General features: G+C 39.3%; 3 protein-coding genes across 9 annotated transcripts in view; all 3 read right to left on the bottom strand.

Annotated features, from left to right (window-relative positions):
• C4BPA (complement component 4 binding protein alpha) overlaps window positions 1-8,815 on the bottom strand; it is a 48,211-nt gene extending 39,396 nt beyond the window's left edge. Inside the window, exons 1-2 of one of the 6 annotated variants that reach the window (XM_021063324.1) lie at window positions 3,676-3,868; window positions 2,926-3,058 (exon numbers count right to left, since the gene is read on the bottom strand). In XM_021063324.1, the coding sequence (XP_020918983.1) occupies window positions 2,926-2,939 (14 nt within the window). In that variant the 5' untranslated portion in view covers window positions 2,940-3,058; window positions 3,676-3,868. Of the gene's footprint in view, window positions 1-651; window positions 796-2,925; window positions 3,059-3,675; window positions 3,869-8,616 lie in introns of those variants that run through there. The other 5 variants (XM_005667550.3, XM_013979647.2, XM_021063325.1 and 2 more) reach the window with 5 other exon arrangements.
• C4BPB (complement component 4 binding protein beta) lies at window positions 9,189-18,769 on the bottom strand. 2 transcript variants are annotated; one of them, XM_003130455.6, is made up of 7 exons: window positions 18,615-18,769; window positions 17,992-18,188; window positions 17,220-17,393; window positions 15,970-16,146; window positions 11,183-11,276; window positions 10,309-10,435; window positions 9,189-9,400 (listed from the first exon to the last, which is right to left on the bottom strand). In XM_003130455.6, exons 2-7 carry the CDS (start codon window positions 18,047-18,049, stop codon window positions 9,257-9,259), a joined length of 774 nt encoding a protein of 257 aa, XP_003130503.1. In that variant the 5' UTR covers window positions 18,050-18,188; window positions 18,615-18,769; the 3' UTR covers window positions 9,189-9,256. The 2 variants fall into 2 exon arrangements, with proteins under 2 accessions (XP_003130503.1, XP_013835097.1); XM_013979643.2 differs by having other exon boundaries at window positions 17,992-18,626.
• PFKFB2 (6-phosphofructo-2-kinase/fructose-2,6-biphosphatase 2) overlaps window positions 18,053-25,260 on the bottom strand; it is a 35,136-nt gene continuing 27,928 nt past the window's right edge. The window contains exons 15-16 of the transcript XR_002335794.1: window positions 18,921-19,109; window positions 18,053-18,188 (exon numbers count right to left, since the gene is read on the bottom strand). The gene's annotated coding sequence lies outside the window, so the exon portion shown is untranslated. The remainder of the gene's footprint in view (window positions 18,189-18,920; window positions 19,110-25,260) is intronic.

The following is a 25,260-nucleotide window of genomic DNA, read 5'->3' as shown; positions in this document are numbered from 1 at the left end:
TTTGCACATATTGTGAAATGATTACCGTAATAGGTCCGGCTAATATCTATCTTCTCATGTAGATCCAGTTTTTTAAAAGAAGAAAAGAAATAAAAAGGAAAAAATTTTTTCCTTGTAATAAGAACTCAGGATTAATTCCCAACACCTTTCCTATGCATCATGCAGCAGTGTTGGCGTAGTTATGATATTGTATGTTTCACCCCAGCTCTTATGTAGCTCATACCTGGAAGTTTGTACCTTTTGACCACATTCCTCCCTTCCTCTCCTTGTCCATCCCCCATCCTGCCCCACCTACCACCTCTGATAACCACAAGTCTAATCTCTTTTTCTGTGAGTTTGTCTTTTAAGATTCCACATAGCAGTGTATCTTTTTTTTCTGGAAATAACATTTAAGTTCTACTCTCAGCAAAATTTCGACTATGCAAGGCGGTTTTATCAACTATAGTTAAAATCCTCAAACCTTCTTCATCTTATAGCTGAAAGCTGAAGTTTCCTCTTACAGTTTCATATTACAGCTGAAAATCTTTTCCAGTCTCTCCTTATTTTTCCCAAACCCCAACCCCTGGTAATCACTTAGATTTCTTATTAAAGCAAAAACCTTTTTTAAAAAAATTTGCTATAATAAATTCCAAGGTACAAATCAGTATTTACCACTGCTTCATTTGTATCTCCCAGTCACCTTGAATCCAATATTCTAAATGCACTCTCTTCCTCCCAACAGTGCTTGAGCTTTGTGTTCCGTCTCAGCCAAGGTAACAGTCACTCAGACTAGGAACCTGAGTCATCCTAGCCTCCTTTCTCTGGGCACATTTCCATATTCAGAGTCACCAAGTCTTGTCACATGGGCCATAGCAACACTAGAATTTGTCATTCTCTCTTTTACTCCACTTCCACAGTCCAGGTTTGGTTTCATAGTTCTCTCCGCTCCACCCTTGTCACTGCAAAAGCTTCCAAGCAACAGTAATCCAGCCTTCTCATGGATGCTCTTTTAGTCCTAAAAAGCCATTTACTTAAAAACTCCCATGGCCCCCAATTCTTTAGGTCCCCATAACTCTCCCAACTCTCCCACTACTTCTGCTCACTTAAACAATGTACTTCAACCACATCAAAGTGCTTTCCTTTCCCAAAACACATCCTAGAACTTTCCAAGCATCTGCAAAAATAGGCATATGACGGCTTTTGTGCATGAATGCTCTCACTCCCCTGGTTAGTCATCTAGCTCCTTGGTCAAGAATTGCCCAGTCCCTCCAAGAAATATCAGTCACTGGGAGTTCCCATCGTGGCGCAGTGGTTAACGAATCCGACTAGGAACCATGAGGTTGCGGGTTCGGTCCCTGCCCTTCTCAGTGGGTTAACGATCCGGCGTTGCCGTGAGCTATGGTGTAGGTTGCAGACGCGGCTTGGATCCCGCGTTGCTGTGGCTCTGGCGTAGGCTGGTGGCTACAGCTCCGATTCAACCCCTAGCCTGGGAACCTCCATATGCCACGGGAGCGGCCCAAGAAATAGCAACAACAACAACAAAAGACAAAAAAAGACCAAAAAAAAAAAAAAAAAAAAAAAAAAAAGAAATATCAGTCACTGCTATGCTCCCCCAGTACTTTACTGTTACCTTAATTTTAACCCCGCAATGTATTGTCACTATCGATTCTCTTTTGCCTCCCGAAATAGACTGAATGTTCCTTGAAGAAAACAGAAGGTGTTTATTTAACTTTCCAGTTTCTAACCTATTATTAACTGCATACAATTGTTATTCAGTAAATGTAAAATATGAAACTCAATTTAGGTTTATCTTCAGAGTGAGAATGACCTGCATACCTACTGAGGACCAAATGAAATAATGCATTGTAAATTTTGAAGTGCTTGGTAAATTTTGAAGAGATGATTCAGTAATTTGACTTCTCTTACTATACTCAGGATGTGCATCGGCTCGGTGGGCCATTTACAGTTTATCGTCATGACTCACTGGGGTCCCTCATCTGAACCTGCGCAGGACTCAGGAGACCGCGGAGAATGGAGATGGAGGCTAAGACTTCTGAGTTGAGGAGACCTGAATTCAAGTCCCAGCCATACCAGTCTATTTCTGTGATTTTGGAGAAGCTATATCGGCTCCTCGGACCTCAGTTTCTTATCCTTAAAATGATATTAAACTTATATCATTTTTTATTCCCTACAACATCTAGAATTCTGTCATTGCTCACTGAAAAGCTGAGATTTCCCTTGCAAATGCCCTCATATTTCAATGACATCCATCCCCTTTTGAATTCCTGTAGAAATGAAACGAACTCAAGAACTATAGTCAACATGGAGGTTCTCTTGTGAAAAATACCACTAGCACTTGCCAAAGCAGTGCAATTTGAGAGCCTCTGGGAAAATCCTCAGCCTCCAGATTTCTCCTCCCATTAGAGATTAACCTATTAAGTTAATGTATTTATTTTGCTTAAACTCCCTTTTTAGGAGTTCCCATCGTGGCTCAGTGGTTAACGAATCTGACTAGGAAGCATGAGGTTTCAGGTTCGATCCCTGGCCTCTCTCAGTGAGCTAAGGATCTGGCATTGCCGTGAGCTGTGGTGTAGGTCACAGAGGCGGCCCGGATCTGGTGTTGCCATGGCTCTGGCGTAGGCCAGTGGCTACAGCTCCGATTTAGACCCCTAGCCTAGGAATCTCCATATGCCTCGGGTACAGCCCTAGAAAAGACAATCAATCAATCAATCTAATCAATAACTCCCTTTTTTAAAATTCAGATACCTCTGGAAAGGATAATATTTTTCTCCAGTCTCAGGTGGCTTACATACCTGCACTTCCAATCACATCACTTTCAGACACCAGAAAGAACTTTCCTCTTTCTTCCTAGAATGTCTTTCTCCATCAGTTCCTTCCTTCTGTGTCCACATTATATTCAAATGTGTCTCTACACTCAATACAAACCTTCTTTGATGCATCTTCCCCTCTTGAGCACTTGACTTTGTATTCTCTTTTACTACCACATTTAGAGACAGAACAGGAGTCAGAAAAGGGAAGAGTGGTTGAAGAATTGAAATGCAAAGCCTTGTACTATGTCCTACAACAAAAGAGAAGAGAATGTCAAGAAGGAAGATGAATCAACATCACCAATTCAAAAAGTGAGAGAAGGAAAGGAAGTAAGGACAAAGAAATCTTCTAGCTTCAAAAACTAACTGGAGGCTAAACAATATCCTCCTTATTACCAAATTTAAAGGTCTTTGCTATTGAGGGTGGAGATGCAGAATGATTAATAAAATCTCCAAAAAGGAAATTGCTCCAATTTTCAGAAAGTTGACTCTGAAAACCAGGTCTTCTAGGACTCCCTTTGGGATGTCTCTCTTACCTCCTGCCTCAGCTCCTCACGCCCACCTCCCCAGAGAGAGATGGTAAAGGACTAACAAACCAAGACAATACATGCAATAACAAGAGTAACTTCCTACTTTTTTTTCTGCTTCGCTCCTTGGCATTGTTATTTCCCCATTTATAATAGAAAATTGAGGCTCAGTAGCAGTTAAAAGCACTTTGCAAGTCACGTTTCCCCTTAACGCAGTACCCCTGAAAAGTCTTCTGTTGAAAACATTCCAAGTTTATGTCTGTATTTTCCTTCTAATTTTGCATTCCTTAAAGGGCTAAACCACCAGCCTTCCCTGCAGGTACCCTAAATAATACACTGACCTGTAGGTAGCTGAAGAAGAAGACGACTCTCTTGTGGTGCCTTGGGTAGTTTCTTAAGGAAGAAAACTACTTTGATCTGTAATAGCCTTAGTTCCTTCCCAGATAAGAGTTTACCAGAATACCATGAAGTTGGCTAGTAAAGGCTAAATTCCAGCCATGTGGTTGGCTTTTCAGGGATGGCCAACTAGAAATGAGCGGGCAGAGACTCTCTATTGGCCCAGTGAATGATTAACAGCAAAATCATTTATTTATCTCCCTCCTCTTCACTAGCCCTCTTTCTTGATAACATGTCGCAATCATTTGTTTTCTCCTCTGCCAACCATTTCCCCTAAGTGGAAATGTAATACGAATTTGATGCAAGACTCTTTTATATGTATAAACAAAAGAGAGTTACATAAGATGCAATCCAGCTTGCCTGAAAACCTTGAATACTGCAGGTTTCAGACTGAGTGCACAAAAATGAACAGCATTCCGTGGTTCTAGGTCCTGCTGGCTTTCCTGGGGCTCAGGGACTATGACCTTTCTCTGGGCTGTTCTCCTTCCCTCTCCAAGAAAGTTCAGAAGGTGAGGAGTTGAACACATGTACTGAGTTCCAGCAATGCGCTGAGTTGTAGGGAAAATAATCAGCACTCCATAAATATTAATTGCCATCACCATCTCTGGAACCACATGTTAGATACCAAAAGACTTCTGAAGTTGGTCTATCATCGAGTGCTGCTCAGAAGGATGCAATGAAGGGCCAGTCCTGTCTTCTATGAGAGAGATCAAAGAAGGACCACACACCTTGACATTATCCAATTAAACTCTCAATCTTTAGGATTAGGTTTGTATGCTGAGGGAAACAGCAATTCTTCCTAACTTTACTTTTTCTATAATAAACCCCAAAAGTCCTATAAAGTTTTCAGAAAGGAAGGATTTGAATCACAGCAAAAGTTTTCACAGACGATAGGAGAGTCAAGAGGCGCTTTGAATGAAAAGTGGAAATTATTAGATGAAACTAAGTATTAGAGGCAAAGAACATGGGCCAAGTTACAAAGGTGAGACCGATTTGCTGATTTGACAGGAATAAGCATAACTGGGTTGTGATGCTATGTGTACAACTATAAGTATAATAAAATCCATTGAGCTTTAAACAAATGAAACTAAAAGAGGATCCCAAATCATGCAGTCTAGAGAACCAAGTGGGAGGAAATATAGCCTTTCAAGGTGGGTCTTCACAAGGCCATTTCCCTGCCTGCTGGAAATCATTTCTTCACTTTCCAGAGTGACTGTTCCAAAGTTTTCTCTCCAAGTCAGCAACTTGTCTTCCTCTGAGCAGATGGTCTTTCCTCCCACTTTCCTAAGCCATCATTCCACATTAGCTTCCATCCTCCTCCAATATTTTTCCCTATTCACTCCCATGAAGAGATTTGCTCACTGTTTTCCTTCCTTATTTTTGATGTGTCTTCCATCCTGAAATGTTCTTTCACTCTTGCCAAAAATCTCAAATTCAGGTTTTCTTCTGCTGGGAGACATTGAACTTCTTAAAAGAATTTCCTATGTTTTCAGCCCACTCTGTCCTGATAAGTAATCTCCAACCCTCCCATTATGATCTTCTATCTGGCTTCTTCCCACCTTTACTGACACACCACTTTGAGGCATGCCCTTATCTCCAAAACCAAAATTTCTTTAACTCATCACTATGGTTTCTCAGCAGTCCCTGCCTCTGCTGAGAACCTCCTTTTTGAAACTCTTATCTCTTTGGGCTTCCTTTACCCTCAACTTTCCTGATGTCCCTATCTTACAAATTGCTCTTTCTTAGTTGCTATTACTTCCCCTTCCTTCTTTACATCCTATAGATACCTCCCAAGTTCCTCTTCTTAAAACTGTTCCTCTTCACACCTTTATGTTACCTGCTCTTGTGGCTTTAACTAGTCTCTCTAAGAGGACCGCCCCATAACTACATCCTAAACTCAGATTTACAGTAGTCGTTAGTCATTGCCCATTGGACATCATATAAGCATCTTTTTTTTTTTTTTTTTTTTGCTTTTCAGGGCCGCACTCACAGCATATGGAAGTTCCCAGTCTAGGTGTTGAATTGGAGCCAGCTGCTCCACAGCCACAGCCACAGCAATGCCAGATCCAAGCCACCTCTTCGACCTACACACCTTGGGTCTCGACAACACCAGATCTCCGACCCATTGAGTGAAGCCATGGATCAAACCCACATCCTTGTGGACAATAGTCGGATTTGTTTCCACTGCGCCATAACAGGAACTCCCCAGATAAACATCTTTAAACTCGGCAAAGAAGAACTTCTCATTTCCGGCCCAGTAGCTTTACCTTCTGACTCCAAGATTAATGCAGGCTTCCAGGAATGGAATTTCAGACTCACCTTTAAACGCTTCCTCTCTCTCATCCTCCAAAATTCAATCAGTTGACAAGCTTTATGATTTTGCAATGTTTCTCAATTCTGCTGTCCCTTTTCTTTTCCTTTTTTTTTTTTTGTTTTTTTTTTTTTTTTTTTTTTTTGTCTTCTCTAGGACCACTCCCGCGGCATATGGAGGTTCCCAGGCGAGGGGTCCTATCGGAGCTGTAGCCACCGGCCTACGCCACAGCAACGTGGGATCCAAGCTGCGTCTGCAACCTACACCAGAGCGCACAGCAATGCTAGGTCCTCAACCCACTGATCGAGGCCAGGGATCAAACCTGCAACCTCATGGTTCCTAGTCAGATACATTAACCACTGAGCCATGACGGGAACTCCCTGCTGTCCCTCTTCTATTTCTAATGCCATCAAACCAGTTCCAGTCATCACTGTTTCTCAGATGGACTATCTCTGTAGCCCTTTCCTTGGTTTCTGTTTAGTTCTTTTCCTACTATACCTGCACTATATATTGTTGTAAGAAAAATCTGTTTTGTACTTATCACGTCTTTGCTTGAAAGTTTCCCATCTTACTCACTGCATAGCAAATAAAGTTTAAATTCTCTAACATGCCCTCTAACCCCCACATAACCTAGCCTTAATGTATCTCTCCAGTCTCTCTCTTATCACATCCTATGCTTTAACCAGGTAATCCAGGCTATATGCTATTCCCTAAATATGTTTCAACCTTCCTGTCCCTTTGCAGCACCTTTAAAAAAAATAGTATTGGACTTCCCATGGTGGTGCAGTGGAAACGAATCCGACTAGTAACCATGAAGTTGCAAGTTCGATCCCTGGCCTCACTCAGTGGGTTAAGGATCTGGCATTGCTATAAGCTGTGGTGTGGGCCACAGATGCAGCTCGGATCTCGCATTGCTGTGGCTGTGGCGTAGGCCAGCAGCTGTAACTTCAATTGGACCCCTAGCCTGAGAACCTCCATATGCCACAGGTGCAGCCCTAAAAAGACAAAAAAAAAAAAAAAAAAAAAAAGGCATCTGATTCTCATTGGAAGCAATGTGGATGGACCTAGAGCTGTTATGTTTAGTGAAATAAGTCAGGCAGAGAAAGGCAAATGCTCTATGTTATCACATATATGTGAAACCTAAAAACTAAAACAAATTAGTATATATAAGAAGACAGAAATGTACCCACAGATATAGAAAACAAATTAGTGGTTATTAGTGGGGAGAAGGGAGGAGGGCAAGGTAAGATAGACGTAGGGGATTAAGAGGTACAAACTACTGTGTGTAAAATAAATAAGTAACAAGGATATATTGTACAGCACAGGGAAATGTAGGCATTATTTTTCATGACTTTAAATGGAGTGTAACCTATTGACAATTACATCACTATATCGTACACCTGAAACGAATGTAATATTATAAATGAACTATATTTAATTTTAAATTATACTCAAATCTTCTTTCTACTAATATATTATAAATCAACTATATTTAATTTTTTTATTTTAAATTATACTCAAATCTTCTTTCTACTTAGAATGGCCTTTTCTCTAAATTTGCCTCTAAATCCTACTCACATTCAAAGACCCCGAAAATGTGATATCTTCCTTGATGTTTGCTTGGCTCTTCCTCCTCAAGACAGAAGTCTGTCTCTTCTCACGTGAGCTCCCATAGCACACTTTTCCTGAAAGTTGTATACTTCATTCTAAACACTCTGAATTCATGATGTGTGTGTGTGTGTGTGTGTGTGTGTATCCATTAATACACTGTGGCCTACCCATTTCTTGTTCTCCCTCATAACTTCACCTAGAGATTTTCCATTATTTCAAGTCCTCTTCTGTATTTTATTCCTATTTTACTCAGAGTTCCTATATGTTCTGAGCAGAGGTCAAAATGAGAAAAGGGAGAAGGTTGTCCTATCAGCTCAGTATAAGATCTGGACAGGAAAACCTTAGGATTTTTATTTTTCTGCCCTCTTAAAAAAAGGGGGTATAAAAAATGTATTCACACATGTTGCAACATCTCAAATTGACCAGGTAGGGTGGCATTTCATCCAAAAGGCAGTAAGCACTATTACTGCAGAAGATTCAGAAACTGGGTTTTATAAACCAGATGTAGGGGAGACCAGGTGAGGGTGTGAATTTTAATTCTTCTTTTGTCTCAATAAGTCATTTAAAGGCTATAACTGTTATGAGCCTATTTTTCCCAAAATGAGAGTTTAATGTTTGCCTCAAAAGTGTTGGTTAATTTTGGGTTAATTTTTGCCTCATTTGCATTTCATTTTAAAATATGAGGAGCTCCCACTGTGGCTCAGCATGTTAAGAACTTGACTGGTGTCCATGAGGAATTCAGGTTCAATCCCTGGCTTTATTCAGTGGGTTGGGGATCTGGCATTGCTGCAAGCTGCAGCTCAGGTTGCAGATGAGGCTCAGACCCCACATTGCTATGGCTGTGGCATAGGCCTGCAGCTGCAGCTCCAATTTAGACCCCTAGCCTGAGAACTTCCATATGCTGCAGTGCAGGTGCAGTCACAAAAAGAAAAAAATAAAATAAAACAAAATATGAGGCACATACCTTGACTGTAATCTGAGCTTCCCATCCTCCTTCAGACAGGAAATTAAACCCTTTCTGTAGCAGGATTCTCGTACAAGGTTTTTTGCCAGGAAGCAGCGTTTATTCCTGCCAGCACTGGCTCAGCGGATTCATATCCAAAGGCTGAGCCTCAAACACAGAAGGTCATTGCTTTATATACCCTCCATTAGTTTTCCCTTTACATTTTGGTCCTTTTGTCCCCCTTATAAGGTAACGTACATTCTGAGAGTTCTGATTGGATGGTCTATGTTACAAAGTTGCACATGCACACATAGATACTGATTGTGTCATGTCGCCACAGAGTTACACATGCACACACAGATGCTGACTATGCCATATTGCCTTCCCTTTGTTCTGGGAAGGGCCTTACAACATTTCCTCCTCATTAATGTGTTGCTAATTTCTATCTTAGAGGACGACTACACTTGGTCATTCTACATTCTTGGGGCAACACACACACACACCACACACCCCACACACACCTGCATTATACAATTGTCGTTGGTTACTGTGAAGTTGCATTTCAGCCCAGAGAGAGAAAAATCTGAAACCAATTTCAGAACCAAGAGGAAATTTTATTCATCAGAGTATTTCTATGACCCAGATTATTCAAACTACAATGTCAGAGCAACATTTTTGCCTTTAGTTCAGCTTTCTTTATTTCCAGAGAATATTTCAGTTCCTCCATCGTTAAGCCACTTTTCTTTAATCTTTGCATAAAGTTCTCAGTGGCTTTGCACAGTTCCTCACTTTCCTGAAAGGCAAGCTGAAAAAGAACATTTTTTTAAGTTATAGTTTCAGAAATGAGATCTGGCTCTACACTTTGAAGCTAATGAGCAGTGTTTACGCCCTGACATGGTGGCTCAGAACCGGGCGAGCTTAAGGAGGCATCTGGGTCTTCAACAGGATGAATCATTTAAATGTGCAGAATGGCTGGGTCTGTCTGGGGCCATTCCGGGATGCTGAAAAGTGTCCCTCTGCTCCCCCCTGGGGCACAGAGATATATTGTATATAAAGTCCTGAAATCTGTTGTGTCTTGGGGTGGAGGGCACTACCACTTGCCCCTAGGGTCCCTTTCCATTTCTGAAAATAAAACATAGTGGCTTCGATCTACTTATCAACCAATAATAAATATAGACTAAGAGAAGAGTTCTCATTGAAAATGGATCTGACTATATCCAATCTCTTGTGACAGAACATGATGGAAGATAATATGAAAGGAGAATGTACAATATATGTATGACTGGGTCACTTTGCTGTACAGTAGAAATTGACACAACATCGTAAATCAACTATAATTTTACCCAAAAAATTAAAGAAAATGAATTTCCTCAGTGTTTTGTTTTGGGGAGTCTAGAAAAATTTTAAAGGGTCTTCACAGCAATACCTCCAAGTCTAAGACATGAATTTATGTACCTTTCTCTTTAAAGCACATAAGACAACACCCCTACCAAAAAGACCTCAGGAGGTATTTACAATGATGGTGGAGAATGGGAACTTCCATATATAAAAACATGAGTTAGTCATTTATGAGCCCCACTCTGTCATCAGGCCAAGGCCAACCCACTCAAAAACATCCCAAATTGAACAGCCATTGACTGAGTATGTGCCAGGAGCGATACCAGGCCCTGGAGGTACAGCTGTGAACAAGGAAGATAAGAGCCCATTACTTACAAGGGCCTTCTCAAACTCAATCTGCAAAGCTGTCTTGGGAGCTTCTGGGATCAGCTCACAGACTGGAATTGCACCACTCCACTCCCCATCAATGCACTGTTGGTGCTGTGTGCCCACCAGGCGGTACCTGAACAGAAGTTAGAACGGCAACCACATTTATCCTGTCCAACTTCTAAACTGAGCAACGAAAGCTGGTTTTGTGTAACTGCAGTTCAGTATTTCATCCTGGGATAGAATGTACTTCCCCACTCCAGAGCCTTAGTGCACGCTTAAGTTATCTTAATATTATGAAACAGTCATAAAGTAAAACCACTCTCCCAGGGGGAAGAGGACCCAAGTCCTCAGCCCATCAGTGGAGGAGTGAAAAATTCTAAATATGTGTTTTACGCACACAGTTTTGGGGTTGAGATGGTGAGAGAGGAACCTCATCATAGTTCAGTAATTTTAAAAAAGCATCTGTCACCTATGCTCTAAATAGGAGTAGGAAGCTAGAGACAGCCTTCAAATAAATCTCGGTGAACTGGCTGAAAAAGACTCTCAGCTTAGGATCTACAAATAATTCTATTTCTGTACTTTCAGACATACTTGGGTTTTTGGAGTTTTTTATTCTGAGATTCTTTAGAAAAACATACATTTTAAATATTTTATCTTGTGCTAGCTAAGAGAAAAAGTGATACTTCAATTAGGATAAATGGAAGGATCAGCCTGTCTTCTAGAGATTAGGGAGAGCTGGCAAGGGAGTCAAAATAGCTCTCAAAATCAGAATGTGCTTGGTACATCCATGGACTAGGTTGAAACCAACGGGGTCATTCCAAACACCATGCTACTACGCAATGGGCAACGTCTCATATTTGAAAGGCTGCAGTACACTTACCTCGCTTTACAGTAATAAGTAATGGTAGACCCTGAGTTGAAATCGATTCCTTCAAAATAGCCATGAATTGGATTCTCAGGAGGGCCACAGTCTTCTGAGAGATAAGAGTATAGGAATGATATGTTGTGAAGTCCAATAACGCTCAACTAACAATGCCAGCCCTCTAAGGGTAACTTCTCTTCCAGCACCTGCCATCCTCATAACAGCACATGAGGAATCTAGGACATGTTCTCCATTCATTTCCTTCTGGTCCAAGTCATCCCTGTCCATAGGAAAGACTCCCTCCCCTGGCTCATTCTCTGTGTTATCAGTGATTTGAGGGTACTTTCTGATTGGCAGGAGCTGAGGAACGAAGGTTAAGTTGTAGAGATGCTAATTGTCAGTGCACACGAAAAGAAAAATTAGACCATAGATAGAGGTGAAAAAAGGAACTCCCTGAGACAGGTGATAAATTGTATGAGCTTAAATGAGGTTTACAACCACTGTAGGACAATCATACCATGTGAGACCTTCTGAGAAAAGAGGAGAACAGAGCTTAGAGGAAAGAGGATGAGTTGGTAAAATTGGGGAAAGAGAGTTGGACAAGACACTAGATGTTGTCAGCTTTGGTTTTGGCTTTTCCACTAACGATAGGGCACCAAAGAAGCCATTTTACTCTTCTCAGCTTCCTTCTTAATCTATAAAATGAGCAGGCTAAATAATATTATCTCTAAGGTCCCTTTCAGCCCTGATATTAAATGAGTCTAAAACATGTTGATCAGAATTAAAGACTTGGAAGAAATAAATCCTTTAAACCTATGACGAGCTAATTATATAAATGACATTATATATTTATAATTTAATTGCAGGTAGTATATACATATGTTTTAAATAACCCCAAACTCCCTAAATAAAAATATATATAGCTTATGCTTTTAAAATGCCAATTTATTATTTAATAGCTACTGTCAAAATACATCCAAAAAGTAGTATCACTTTAGCTCACTGACATAAGTGGCTATTCCCTCATGTCCTGAAAGATATCAGATGAAATAACTTTTTGAAAAATTTTGGAGTTCCCGTCGTGGCGCAGTGGTTAACGAATCCGACTAGGAACCATGAGGTTGCAGGGTTCGGTCCCTACCCTTGCTCAGTGGGTTAACGATCCGGCATTGCCATGAGCTGTGGTGTAGGTTGCAGACGCGGCTTGGATCCCGCGTCACTGTGGCTCTGGCGTAGGCTGGCGGCTATAGCTCGGATTGGACCCCTAGCCTGGGAACCTCCATATGCCGCGGGAGCGGCCCAAAGAAATAGCAAAAAGACCAAAAAAAAAAAGAAAAAGAAAAATTTTGCTAATCGATCAGTAAATGTTTATCTAATTTTAATATTCATTTATATAATTGTTAGTAATGTTCAATATCCTTTCAGAAATTTGAGGGATATAAAAGTTGTTTGGGGCTAATTTTGGAATTATCTATCCTTAAAATTAGCCATTTTTCTGTTGAGTTGTGTATTCCTTACTGATTTGGTGGGGGGGGGATCATATATTAGAAATATTTATTCTTTAGACATTAAATGTGTTGCAAATATTTTCTCTAAGCCTTTTATTAAATTATAGTTTTTATGATCTTTTAATATCATAAGTTTTGGTTTTTAAAATTCAGTTAAACCTGTCTATTTTCTTTCTGTATAACTTTGGGTTTTATGTTACTGCTTAGGAATACTCTGCCCATTCTGAGAAAATAAATATATTCTCTCATATTTTCTTTAATAATTTCATAATTTTGCTGTTTACATTTATATATTTAAATCCATTTGGAATTTATTTTCAATATGGTATGAGTAGAATCCTAACTTTGTTTTTTTCTAAGTAGATAATTATCTCATTAACAATAAATAAAGACTTTCCCCACTAATTTAAAATAAGCTGCCATAGGAGTTGTCACTGTGGTGCAGTGGGTTAAGAATCTGACTGCAGTGCCTTGGATTGCTGCAGAGGCATGAGTTCAATCCCTGGCCCAGCACAGTCAGTTAAAGGATTCAGTGTTGCCACATGCCATGGGTGCAGCCATAAAAAAACTAAACAAACAAACAAAAAAACCGATCACTTGAGATAGAACATGATAGAAGATAAAATGAAAAAAAGAATGTGTATATATATATGTATAACTGGGTCACTTTGCCATACAGCAGAAATTGACAGAACATAGTAAATCAACTATAATAACATTAAAAAAAAAAAAAGGACTGCCATATTTTTCCGTCAGTGCTCAGTTATTTTAATGGTACATTAATTACAATACCTATAATTTGCCATTTTAATGCTATTTTTGCTTATAGTAACTTTGCACATTTTACTATCTGATAAATAAGTTTTCCCAGCCAAATATATATATTACTCATTATTTTCCAAAAAATGAATTTGCAGGATGTTCCCTCTCATCATACCTTTCAACATCATACTGAAAGTCCTTGCTAATGCAATATGGCAAGAAAGAGAAATTAAAAGGTATACACATTGGGAAAGAAGATAAAATTTTGTCTTTGCAGATGACAAATTTTCATATAGGTCTTATGAGTGGAATTATTTTTAACATTTCAATATTCATCTGATAGCTATTACTAGAAAGTGAAACCATTGATTTATTTTCAGATGACATGACATGACAGTCTGTGGCTTGTCTTCCATTTTATTTTATTTTATTTTATTTTATTTTATTTTATTTTATTTATTTATTTGTCTTTTCTGCCTTTTCTAGGGCCGCTCCTGCAGCATATGGAGGTTCCCAGGCTAGGGGTCTAATCAGAGCTGTAGCTGCTGGCCTACTCCAGAGCCACAGCAACTCAGGATCTGAGCCGTATCTGCAATCTACACCACAGCTTATGGCAATACCAGATCCTTAACCCACTGAGCAAGGCTAGGGATCGAACCCACAACCTCATGGCTCCTAGTAGGATTCGTTAACTACTGAGCCACGATGGGAACTCCTTGTCTTCTATTTTAAATAAATGCATAGATATATACCATTCCAAATCAGAATGGTAATATCAAGAATGAACTCCTAGGTAAACCATGGTTTGGGGGTGATAATGATGTGTCAGTGTAAGTCCATCAAGTATAACAAATGAACCACTCTGGAGAGTGATGTTGATAAGAGGGGGAGGCTATGTATGTGTAGGAACAGGGGGAAGAGGGGAAATCTCGGTATTGTCCCAGTTTTATAACAAACCTAAAGCAGCTCTAAAAATTAAGTATTTAACAAAATCAATTTGCAATAAATTTCCTCTAAAACTGAAATTCAAATAAATTAATTTAAATAAAGTATTTAACTAGGCACATTTGCAATAAATAAATGTAAGCACTTAAATAAATATTTAAATACATAGATATGTATCATTTCAAATCAGATTTGAAAATTAATTTTTTGTTTCATATTTTCTAATTTAGAATTCTGGTTAGGATTGCATGGTAATATCAAGTTTGCCCATCTAGGATCTTTTCTTTTATTCAAGTCTTATGTTCTTAAGTAAATTTTCATATAGGTCTCATGAGTGGAATTATTTTTAACATTTCAATATTCATCTGATAACTAATACTAGAAAGTGAAACCGTTGATTTTTCAGAATTTATTTTGCATTCAAGAATGAAGTTTTTAAGTAGAATTTCTAAGATCTTTTAGGTATATTTTGCAAATAATGATGTCCTGTGACTCACCAATCATTCTAGGAATCTATACTATAGAAATAATAACATAGAGATAAAGATGTATGTATGTATATATACATATAATAACATTCATTTCATCATTGTTTGTGAGAGCAAAAATACAAAAATAAAATAACGTTTATCAATATGAGAGACAAATTATAGCATATCCACACACAGTTAAAAAGCAGGAGGTAGAGCTATACATACCTATCCAAAAAAGATTCCCATGCATATTGTTATATGGGGGAAAAAGATACTTAAAAATATATGGGAGTTCCCATCATGGCTCAGCGGTTAACAAACCCAGCTAGTATCCATGAGGACGCAGGTTTGATCCCTGGCCTCGCTCAGTGGGTTAAGGATCTGGCATTGCCGTGAACTGTGGTGTAGGTTGCAGATGCAGCTGGGATCCCACATTACTGTGGCTGTGGTGTAGGCTGGCGGCCACAGCTCTGATTCCACCCCTAGCCTGGGAACCTCCATATTCCATGGGTGCAGCCCTAAAAAGACAAAAAATAAATAAAAAATAAATAAAATAAAAAATAAAAATATGTGTAGCAAAGTCCCATTTTTATAGTTCTATATAGGTGTTGGTATGTATGGGTGTATATTTATTTTCAATATCTGTGTAAATATAAGAAAAAGATGTATTAAATAAATACAGCCATCTAATTACCTCTGAAAGCTGTGAACTGTAGTGGTAAAAGGAGGTATTTTCAACTCTTATTTTACACAATTTTGCAATGATGAGTTATGGTCTTTTTTCCCCCCAAAATTTTGTCACTTAGTCTTGAAATTTAAAAAACAAAAAACAAAAAACAAAAAACATAGTAAAACAAATTACCCTGCATTGGCCCTAGTAGTACAGGAATCCTACTTGAGGGTGGTGGGGGGAAAGTTTGATTATTGTTTGGGTGCTGTTCATTGCATTGCTATCCATCACTTGAGTTGAGACTTGGCTCTTTCTTGGCTGCCTGCTAGATTCTAAACCCTTACTAGATACACAAAAGAGGAAAGCATTGCAGGCATGTGGCAAATGCCTAGACTTTCACTGCTGGTCAGCATCTTTGGGACTGGAACTTCTTTCTCTTATACTTACTGCTTTTACAGATGGGAAAGGGAGGCACCCAGGTGTGGTCCTCTCGGCACCGGCTCCAATTGCTGCCCTTGAGGATGTAATGCTCATTGCACTTAAACGTGATTGTGTCATTCACATTCACAGTTTCCAAGTGACTGAACTCACCATTCCCCAGCACAGGATCAGGACAGTGGCCCACTGAAAAGGAAAACAGGCAGAGAGCTGAAAGGGCTAAGCTGAAGCTCATCACAACAAAAGCTAGACCGCCTATGTTGAGAAACTTGAAAATTACAACTAAAACTGCACCTTTAATAAGGACTGTAGACGGTATCAAAGCATATCAATGCAGGATAAGAAAAGATTGGTTTGGGAGTTTGCACTGTGGTGCAGTGGGTTAAGAATCTTGACTGCAGTGGCTCAGGTTATTGCAGAGGTGCAAGTCTAATCCCTGGCGCAGGGCAGTGGGTTAAAGGATCCAGCGTTGTTGCAGCTGCAACGTGGGTCACATCTGTGGCTCAGGTTCAGTCCCTAGTCTGGGAGCTTCCACATGCCTCAGGAATGGCCATAACATTTTTTTAAAAAAAGAGAAGACTGAGCTGTCTTAGCATGGTAGACAAGGTCTTGATCTTACACAAGAGTGACAACTGAGAGTTGAACATACTAAAATTAAGCATGTAACTGGAAATTACCAAGAGCATGTTCATCATCCTATTATGTTAAGCACATTGCTCAAAATTCTTCCTTTCATTCAGTCAAACATACAGGGCAGCAGCTGTAGCTCTGATTTGACCCCTAGCCTGAAAACTTCCATATGCCATGAGTGTGGCCCTAAAAAGCAAAAAAAAAAAAAAAATCACAGATTAAAAAAAGTCACATATTGGATGTTGGTGATTGTTGAAGCTGGGTGATAAGTTCATGCGTTCATTTTACTCTTCTGTCTTTTGTATATATGTAAAATTTTTCATAACATAAAATTTTAAAGCAGTATGATATTAAACAAATTACAGCCCCCCCAAAAATGGTTTTAATATGTAGAAGAAATCCTTCTTATAGGGATGATTGAGTCTATTAATTCAACTAAATTAATACTGACCAAGAGCTGATTATATACTTTCCAAGGGAAGTTCTACCACTAGAGTGCTTTAAAAATTGAGTTCCTAGAATTGAGATTTTTTTTCTTATAAAGTCTTAACATGGCCTACAGGAGACACGATGTGAAAGTATACAGTGGGGTGACAAGACAGACAAAGAAGCAGAAAAATCAAACTTACAACGGCACTCAGGGGCGGGGGCATTCCACTCCTGCGAGGAATTACAAAAAAGGGTTTTCTCTCCTACCAGGTGGTAGCCATTAATACAGAAATAAGTCCCAAGAATTTGTCCTTCCCCCTCCTTTGCAACAAAGATGCTATTGTCTACTGCAGGGAGTTCTGGGCAGCTCTGGGCTACAAGGAAAAAGAAAACAGATTTACTTGATGTATCATGCACTATGAGGAAGTGTGTATCATGTATCAGATGCTTTTAGATTCCCCCCATTCAAGTGCCTTTTTGCTGGATTATTAATTCCGACTCCATGTTACTCTTCCATGTAACACCCCCTCCCTCCCTTCCTAAGGATTTCCCACAGTTTTCTTTCCAAAAAAGCATAACAGGAATCCTACTCAAATTCAGCGATAAGTTATCCACACCTAAAAAAAAAAAAAAAAAAAAAAAAAAAGCAATCCCCCTTTTCAAATAGTAGCCCTAGAGTTTATCATAAATAAAACTTTTCAAGATTTAAAAATTGGTAACTTTATGACTCCCAGAAGAGAAAACGAAAGTAAACAGTTAACAATTTACCTCACAGAGCAAAGTCATTTAATATTTGCTACACCTCTACTGAATACAGAGCATAGGCTAATTAATTTGAGATTTTTTTCAGTAAAAGAAATAATTTCAGAAATTTAAATGTCATCAGTCTAAATTTCATTAAAACCTTACCCTCATAATCCACAAACTGATATCAAGTGCCTTATGAATTGAGCTTAAGAAGAGCATACATACCATCTGAGGCAGAAATCAGCCACACAACCACAAGATAGCACATAAACCAGAAAAACATCCTGTGATCAATTGTTTGACCCGGGTTGGAAATGACCCAGCCTAGGCACCTGGTTTGGATCAAAACGGTCTTCTCACACCACTCAAGATCAGACCAACAACCTCCTTCCTAGAAAAGAGGTTGTATTGACTTCCCTTCCCTGGAAGGAAAAAAAAAAATAATCTACATCAGGAAATAAGAATAGCTGTAAGGGGAGTTCCCATCGTGACTCTCAGCAGAAATGTATAGGACTAGTATCCATGAGGATGCAGGTTTGATCCCTGGTCTCCATCAGCGCGTTAAGGATCAGGCGTTGCCTTGAGCTGTGGTATAGATCGCAGACGTGGCTTGGATCTGATGTTGTCGTGGCTGTGGTGTAGGCCGGCGGCTGTAACTCCAATTCAGCCCCTAGCCTGGGAACCTCCATATGCTGCAGGTGCAGCCCTAAAAAACAAAAAGTAAAATAATAGCTGTAAGGAAATTCGTACAAGGAGAGATTTTGCAAAAAACACAAAGGGATGATTAAAATTAAAAAAAAAAAAAAAAGAGCTGCCAGTTTTAAAATTCAGTTTCAGAAACTGCTCACATGTTATTTATGCAAATCCAGTTAACCAGTGCCTTTGAACTGTAGGCTGATCCTTCCTCAATAGACTTGGGCCAGATGGTCTTGCCATGACCTTCACTTCTGTCAATATTTGCCAGTGTTTGCACTCCACCTTCTGCAACTCTCTCCAGCATTGTGGGTGGAGGGGGGTATGTGAGAGGGTGAAGAGGGGAGTACTTTCCTAAAAGAAACCCAAGGGAGTGCTACCTCCTCCCCCTTTCTCAAACACCAGGTGTCCCAAGACTGTAAGAGGCACTGAAAGCTGAAAGTTCAAGGAAGTCAACCAACCTTGCCTGTCTCTGACCTTCCAGACTATATTGCTTCCCAGAAAGGAACTGGTCCTGGTGGATTCCAAGCAACTCATTTGCCAGGTCTCTTCCAAGGCTTCCCATTCCATGGGGCTTCCAGGCAGGACCTGACCTGAGTCCAGAGTCAATCAAATGAACTAAGGGAGAGATGAGGGGAATGCTCTGGTCTCTGGAATGAAAGCATATAAAATCCTTTTGGGGTTCCCATAGCTTCTTGTTCATGATGATTCCAGCCATGAGCTGGTTGTCTGTGTTCCAATTCTAAAGCTGGGGTAAAAGTCTTACAAAATTTTAGATTTAAATAAAATAATAAACATAAAACAGCACAGTATATGTAAAACATAAGGACACAGTCAGTTCTCAAATATTATTCTCATCCCCACCCATTATGCTTCCTTTGTAACGATTTGTTCTCATCTTTCTCCCACAGTAGACTGTTTAAAAAAAAAAAAAAAAAGCAACTGAGTAAATTTGAAGACCTAATTGGCCTTATTCAGCAATTCATGAATGGGGCAGTATCCATTTAGTAAATAGAAGGATGCTCCCTTATAAAGAGGTGTATAAAATGGAGAGTTTTTATAGTAGAATGAGGCAAGGAGGTCATTAGCAAAAGAAAAGGAAGAATTGCTTCAGGGTAGGTCACCTTCTCTGGGGGGAAAGGATGAGAGCCTAATTAGGCCCATTAATGCTAACCAGAAAATTCCAGACTGGCCCCAATTAAAATATGTATGACTGGGTCACTATGCTGTACAGCAGAAATTGACACAATACTGTCAATTTATCAACTATAAATTTAAATCAACCATACTCTAATAAAAAATTTTTTAATGAAAAAAATTTTAAAGGTTATATTCCTGGGGAAGGTAGAAATTGCAATGAGGTCAAGTATTAAACCTAGGTTTGGTATGATGTCATTTGAGACCTGTGGTTCTCTCTTTAATAACTGTTGACAACTTTAGAACAGGGATTGTGGTTCATCTGTGTTTGCATTCCCTTCCTCTGCCTCCCATAATGCAAAGCAGGATTGCCTGCTAAATGAACAAAAGCAAGGCAGGGTACATGAAAAGAACAGTCACCAGGGAACTCTACCACAGCCCCTCCAATCCATACTACCATTTATTATATACTGCCTTTATGGCTTTCCTATATCCTTGATAACTATAGTGAAAACACCTTTAAATAGACTGACAACCAGGACCTACTGTAGAGCACAGGGTAATCTACTCAGTGCTGTGTAATAACCTATATGGGAAAAGAATCTGAAAAGGAACAGATATATGTATATGTATAACTGATTTACTTTGTTATATACCTGAAGCTAATATAACTGTCTAAGTCAACTATACTCCAATAAAATCATTTAAAAATAAATAAGTATAATTTGCAAAAAGTTCATGACAGTCATGTATATATAAAATGAATAGGAGTTCCCTTGTGACACAGCAGGTTAAGGATCTGGCATTGTCACTGAAGCAGCTCAGGTCGCTGCTGTGTTGCAGTTTTGATCTCTGGCCAGAGAACTTTCACGTGCTGTAGGCACAGCCAAAAAATAAAATTAAATTAAATTAAATTAAATTAAATTAATAAAATAAAATGTTAAAGATTTTATTCAACGCATTAAGTAATGAGGGAACCATTAATACACTCTAATGAATTTAAAGAATTTAAGGAACAGAGACTTATACAGCCAGTCAATCAAAATTATTCTAAAATGACTTTTCTAATAGACATCAAGCTGTTTAATATACAGGGCAACAAACCATAATATTTGGAATGGGCTTTTCTAACAATTGGAAATTAATTGAATCTCTACTGAATAAAATTCATTTGCTTTGCTATGATCAAGAATCATTTGCATTGTTCTCAGGAAAGAATCCTTTGCACTCTATCCATTTTCTATAAATTAACCTGTACTCATAATAGCGTTGTAAGAGAAAGTCTAGTTAATAGAAGTCCAACCAAAATTACACACCCTCTATGGAGTCAATAATCCCTAGAAAGTATCTGCTAGACAATACTCAGTAATCCACTAAAAAATTTCTCCAGTGATCTTTTTGCCTACTTCCAAATTTTGAATAATTTTTCTTAATATACCACATATTGTATATCCTGAGGAATACACACTCCTTAGTATCTAAGGTACATAATGTTTGTACAATAAGTAATTAAAAGTGAAAGAAAATAATGTTTATTCCTGTATAAACATGGGCATAAAATAGAGCATTATTATAGGAAATAACTGTAAATAAGTCTTCATTTCAATGGTTTATTTTGGATTGAGCGTTATTAGGACTTTAGAAAGGTTTATAATATTGTTTCATTAGTATTTCTCCACAAAATGTAAATATATTTACACTTAGTGGGATATATAGAGATTACAAATAGCCTCACAAGTTTCAGGTCAGGTTTTTTGGTCCCATAAATCAAAAGAAAACTTTGGTTTTAAAGCATATGGAATTTTGTCATTCTATGTAAGTGATCATGTGTTTTACTGTAAGAGTCCAATTTTGAATTAACTCATAAATGAGCACTAACAGACTCTTCTAGACCTTTGAACAGTTGATCTAACCCAGATTGTTTTCTGGAGAACTGGGGTAATAAATCAGGTGCAGAAGTTGTACTCAGACGGGTTGGCTTGCTTTACAAAGGAATGGCAGCCAGTAATTAATCGAAGAGATCCAGAGGTGAGGGTACAGGGGTAGAAATACAAAAGCCAGCAATGCCTGGGCTGGGGCAAGAGTTGTGAGGAGTTGAACAAGGGGCACACCATCTGTGATATGTATATGAGATTTTAAGAGAATTGGGAAAAGGTGATTTTAAGAACTTCTATAGGACATTGGGAAGGAATTCCCTTTGGTCTTAAGATAATTCGGAAAAGATTTAAATTGCTTCTCCAATTATTTTTTATATATTAAGTTGATGTTTCTCGAAGGTCTCATCCAGAAAAAGCTGGACCAGAAAAGCAGACTTTATACAGATTACATGAGAATGAAACTGATATGCATTTTATAAAGGTCAAACGGTTCATGAAACATTATGAAATAAGCTTTGCTGGTGAGTCAAGAGAGACATGCACTATGGTAAGATTAGACTTGATAGATGACAAATGATGTGTCTTTACATGATGACATTATAACTACAAAGCCTACTGCTCACCTGTTAAATCCCTTCAGACTTGCTAAAAAGTTCCTATTACCTACTGAAGCACATTGCTTTTCATTCCTCAAATCCATCCCATCCTTCTCTTTAGTAATTAAACCCCAATTACAACTGGCACAAGGTCACCTGGAATCTTTTTAAAAATACTTTTTCAGCCTGCCTTGCAACTACATAGAAGTCTGAGCCAACGGGCTATGAGCATAAGTGTTGTGTGAAACATCTGGAAAATATCTTTAAAGGAAGTTGATGGACCCTTTTTGCTGACTGGAATGTGGCATGATCCTGGTAGCTTGAGTAGCTATATTGTACTATGAGGTAGAATCCAACACATTTTGAGGATGCCAAGTTAATATGACAGAGGACCTGGGTCCCTGATGATGGTGGAAGCTCCAGGCAGTCCTTAAACCGCCTATCTCCACACTTCAGTGTAGGTGAGAGAAACCTTCTGTCACATGTAATGTGCTGTTATTGGGTTTGCTGACACCATCATCTGAAACAAACTCTAATCTGAAACACTGATGAATGTAAGAAAACAAAGGTCAGCGTTCCCGTCGTGTCTCAGTGCTAACAAACCTGACTAGTATCTGTGAGGATGCAGGTTCGATCCCTGGCCTCACTCAGTGGGTTAAGGATCTGGCATTGCCATGAGCTGTGGTGTAGGTCGCAGACGTGGCTCGGATCTGGCGTTTCTGTGGCTGTGGTGTAGGCTGGCAGCTGCAGCTCCAATTAGACGCCTAGCCTGGGAACACCCATATGCCATGGGTGTGGTCCTAAAAAGACAAAAAAAAGATAGAATGATAAAGAAAGAAAATAAAGCTCAACTCTACTGAGAGAAATGACCTAGGAATTTAAATTTGGAAAAGAAAGTTTAATAGATCTTACTAACTTATGCCCAGAGAGTCTTCCATCCCAAGCACAAATTCTAAAAAGGCAGCAGATGAAAGAACCTCGGAAGTGAAAACTGAATGTAAACAGTACAGTAAGGGGACCACAGATGAAGAAAACCCAAACAGATAAACAAGGTAGTCTCTGAAACTAGGCTGGATACTTGGCAAAGGGTATTACACGTTTTGAGGGGAAGCTCCTTAGATCCCGACTGCTCTTCCTATGCTCTTGAAATTCTCTCTCTTAACTGCAAGGAGAAACTCATCTACAGAAACTGACCTAGTTTTCAAAGGTAAGGTATCACGTATACCACCAAAAAGGGTATTTAAATGTCTTTGGGAATTCAGAAGCGATTTCGGAAGGGAGTTATTCTGCCCATGATGACTGAAATAATGAGTCATTATTATTGACACCACTGCCTTAAGAATAAAAGAAAGACTGTGTGCTTTGAAGTTTTTAAGAAAGCATCGCTCTCCATGATTAGTGATGTTACCACAATCCATTCAAATTCTTAACTCGTCCACAATGTCCAGTTTAAAAAAGGGAGCATTTCAGGAGTTCCCACTGTAGCTCAGTAGATTAAGAATCCAACTGCAGCAGCTGGGTTGCTGAAGAGGTGTGGGTTCAATCCCCAGCCTAGTGTCGTGGGTTAAAGGATCTGGTGTTGCCCGGCCGTGGTGTAAATTTTCAAATTCAAAAAAAAAAATACTGTTTAAGTGAGCATTTCAGAATCTCACGTATTTCCCTTGTCTGCTTAAAAAGTTAATATCAAATAGATGTTTCTTTATATTTTGTCAAAGGAAAGAAAGGAATATGTGGGGTGTGCATAGCTGTAGGTTATCGTCTTCCTCCTGGTTTCCTACCCTGAGGTCCAGGAATAGGTTTCAGGAAGCCACGACCCCCCTCAACTGTATGCACAACTTAGGTGTGTGCACATTTTTCTGGGGAGAGATCCCTTAGCTTTTATCAAATTCTCAAGTGAGTTCAAGACAATGACCATAGGTTGAATGGTGCAGAATACTCTAAGACCATAAAGCATGATGACAAGCTCTTGCCAGAGGGCCAGAGGAAGTGCCAGTGGGGTTGTCACCAACAAGGACAAGCTAGTGAACCCAAAGGCTGACCCTTCCCACAGTTGAGTCCCCGGTGAGGACCCTGAAGGGACTTAAGACATGATGTAATGATTATGACTGTAGAAATAAAGCAGATAATGACCATTACCCAGCACTGGAGCACTCTCCAGGCATTTTCTAATCCTGATCATGTTTATTTTTCCATCTATATTTAAAAAGTAGTGTGTTAGGAAGTTCCCATTGTGGCTCAGTAGTAACAAGCCCAACTAGTGTCCATGAGGATGCGGGTTCGATCCCTGGCCTCGCTCAGTGGGTTAAGGATCTGGCATTGCCATGAGCTGTGGTGTAGGTTGTAGACACAGCTTGGATCCTGCATGGCTGTGGCTGTGGTGTAGGCTGGCAGCTGCAGCTCTGATTCGACCCCTAGCCTGGGAACCTCCATATGCCACAGGTGTTACCAAAAATAAATAAATAAGTCAAAAATAAAAAATAAATAAAAGTAGTATATGTTTACTGGGCCCTCACCATCACAAATCTTCTAATTTGACAAAAATTCCATCCATATTGAGGTGAGTCATTTCATAAGGGTGTTCATTCACCTACTTGCACAACAGGGAGCCTGATCCCAGACACTCCCAGCCGTCTACAAATGGTGCCTTCATTGCTGAATAAGATAACGCACCAGTGCCTGGAGATCTTGTCCAGGAAATGACACCCTTGACACCCTCGTTATTGTCACTCCTCTCGATGTATTGCTAAAGCTCAGTACATTTAGCACTGTCTCTCACTCAACCTCAGACTGGGAGAATTCATGAATCATTTTCATGCTCACAGAGCCGTTGGATTTATAGAACTTATAACTGATTTACCACGATTATGAACATTTCATTTTATCTCTATTGCTAACGACCCTAGAGAGTGTTCCAAGTTTCTTTACCATAAATATTTGCAGAACTGTTATCTAATAATGGTTTTGGTCAAGGGGGAAAGGCATTCCCAGCAGGAAAGAATGGGTCTCTAACACCTGCTGTTAACTGTTTCCTTTCTAGTAATAAACTTCAGAGAGAGGAGAGAGACTTTGTCGTAGTCACTGCACGGCAACCAAGAGGTGATCATTAAGTATTCATTAAATAATTAATAAGGCCCTAGAGTGTTGATAATGCATGGCAGTAATGACCCCACTGATATCACTTTAGAATGCTA

The sequence above is a fragment of the Sus scrofa genome, chromosome 9 (genome assembly GCF_000003025.6).
Source record: "Sus scrofa isolate TJ Tabasco breed Duroc chromosome 9, Sscrofa11.1, whole genome shotgun sequence".
Lineage (NCBI taxonomy): Eukaryota > Metazoa > Chordata > Mammalia > Artiodactyla > Suidae > Sus > Sus scrofa.
This window is presented reverse-complemented; position numbering and strand designations above follow the sequence as displayed.

Excerpts from the sequence above, each read along its gene's own strand:
- C4BPB (XM_003130455.6), bottom strand. The coding sequence starts at position 18,049 with ATGTTTTTCTGGTTTATGTGCTATCTTGTGGTTGTGTGGCTGATTTCT. Across the intron at positions 16,147-17,219 it reads CCCCGCCCCTGAGTGCCGTT|TGGGCCACTGTCCTGATCCT; the intron begins GTAAGTTTGATT and ends TTTCCTTTTCAG. Across the intron at positions 11,277-15,969 it reads CTTTCCCATCTGTAAAAGCA|AAGACTGTGGCCCTCCTGAG; the intron begins GTAAGTATAAGA and ends CTTATCTCTCAG.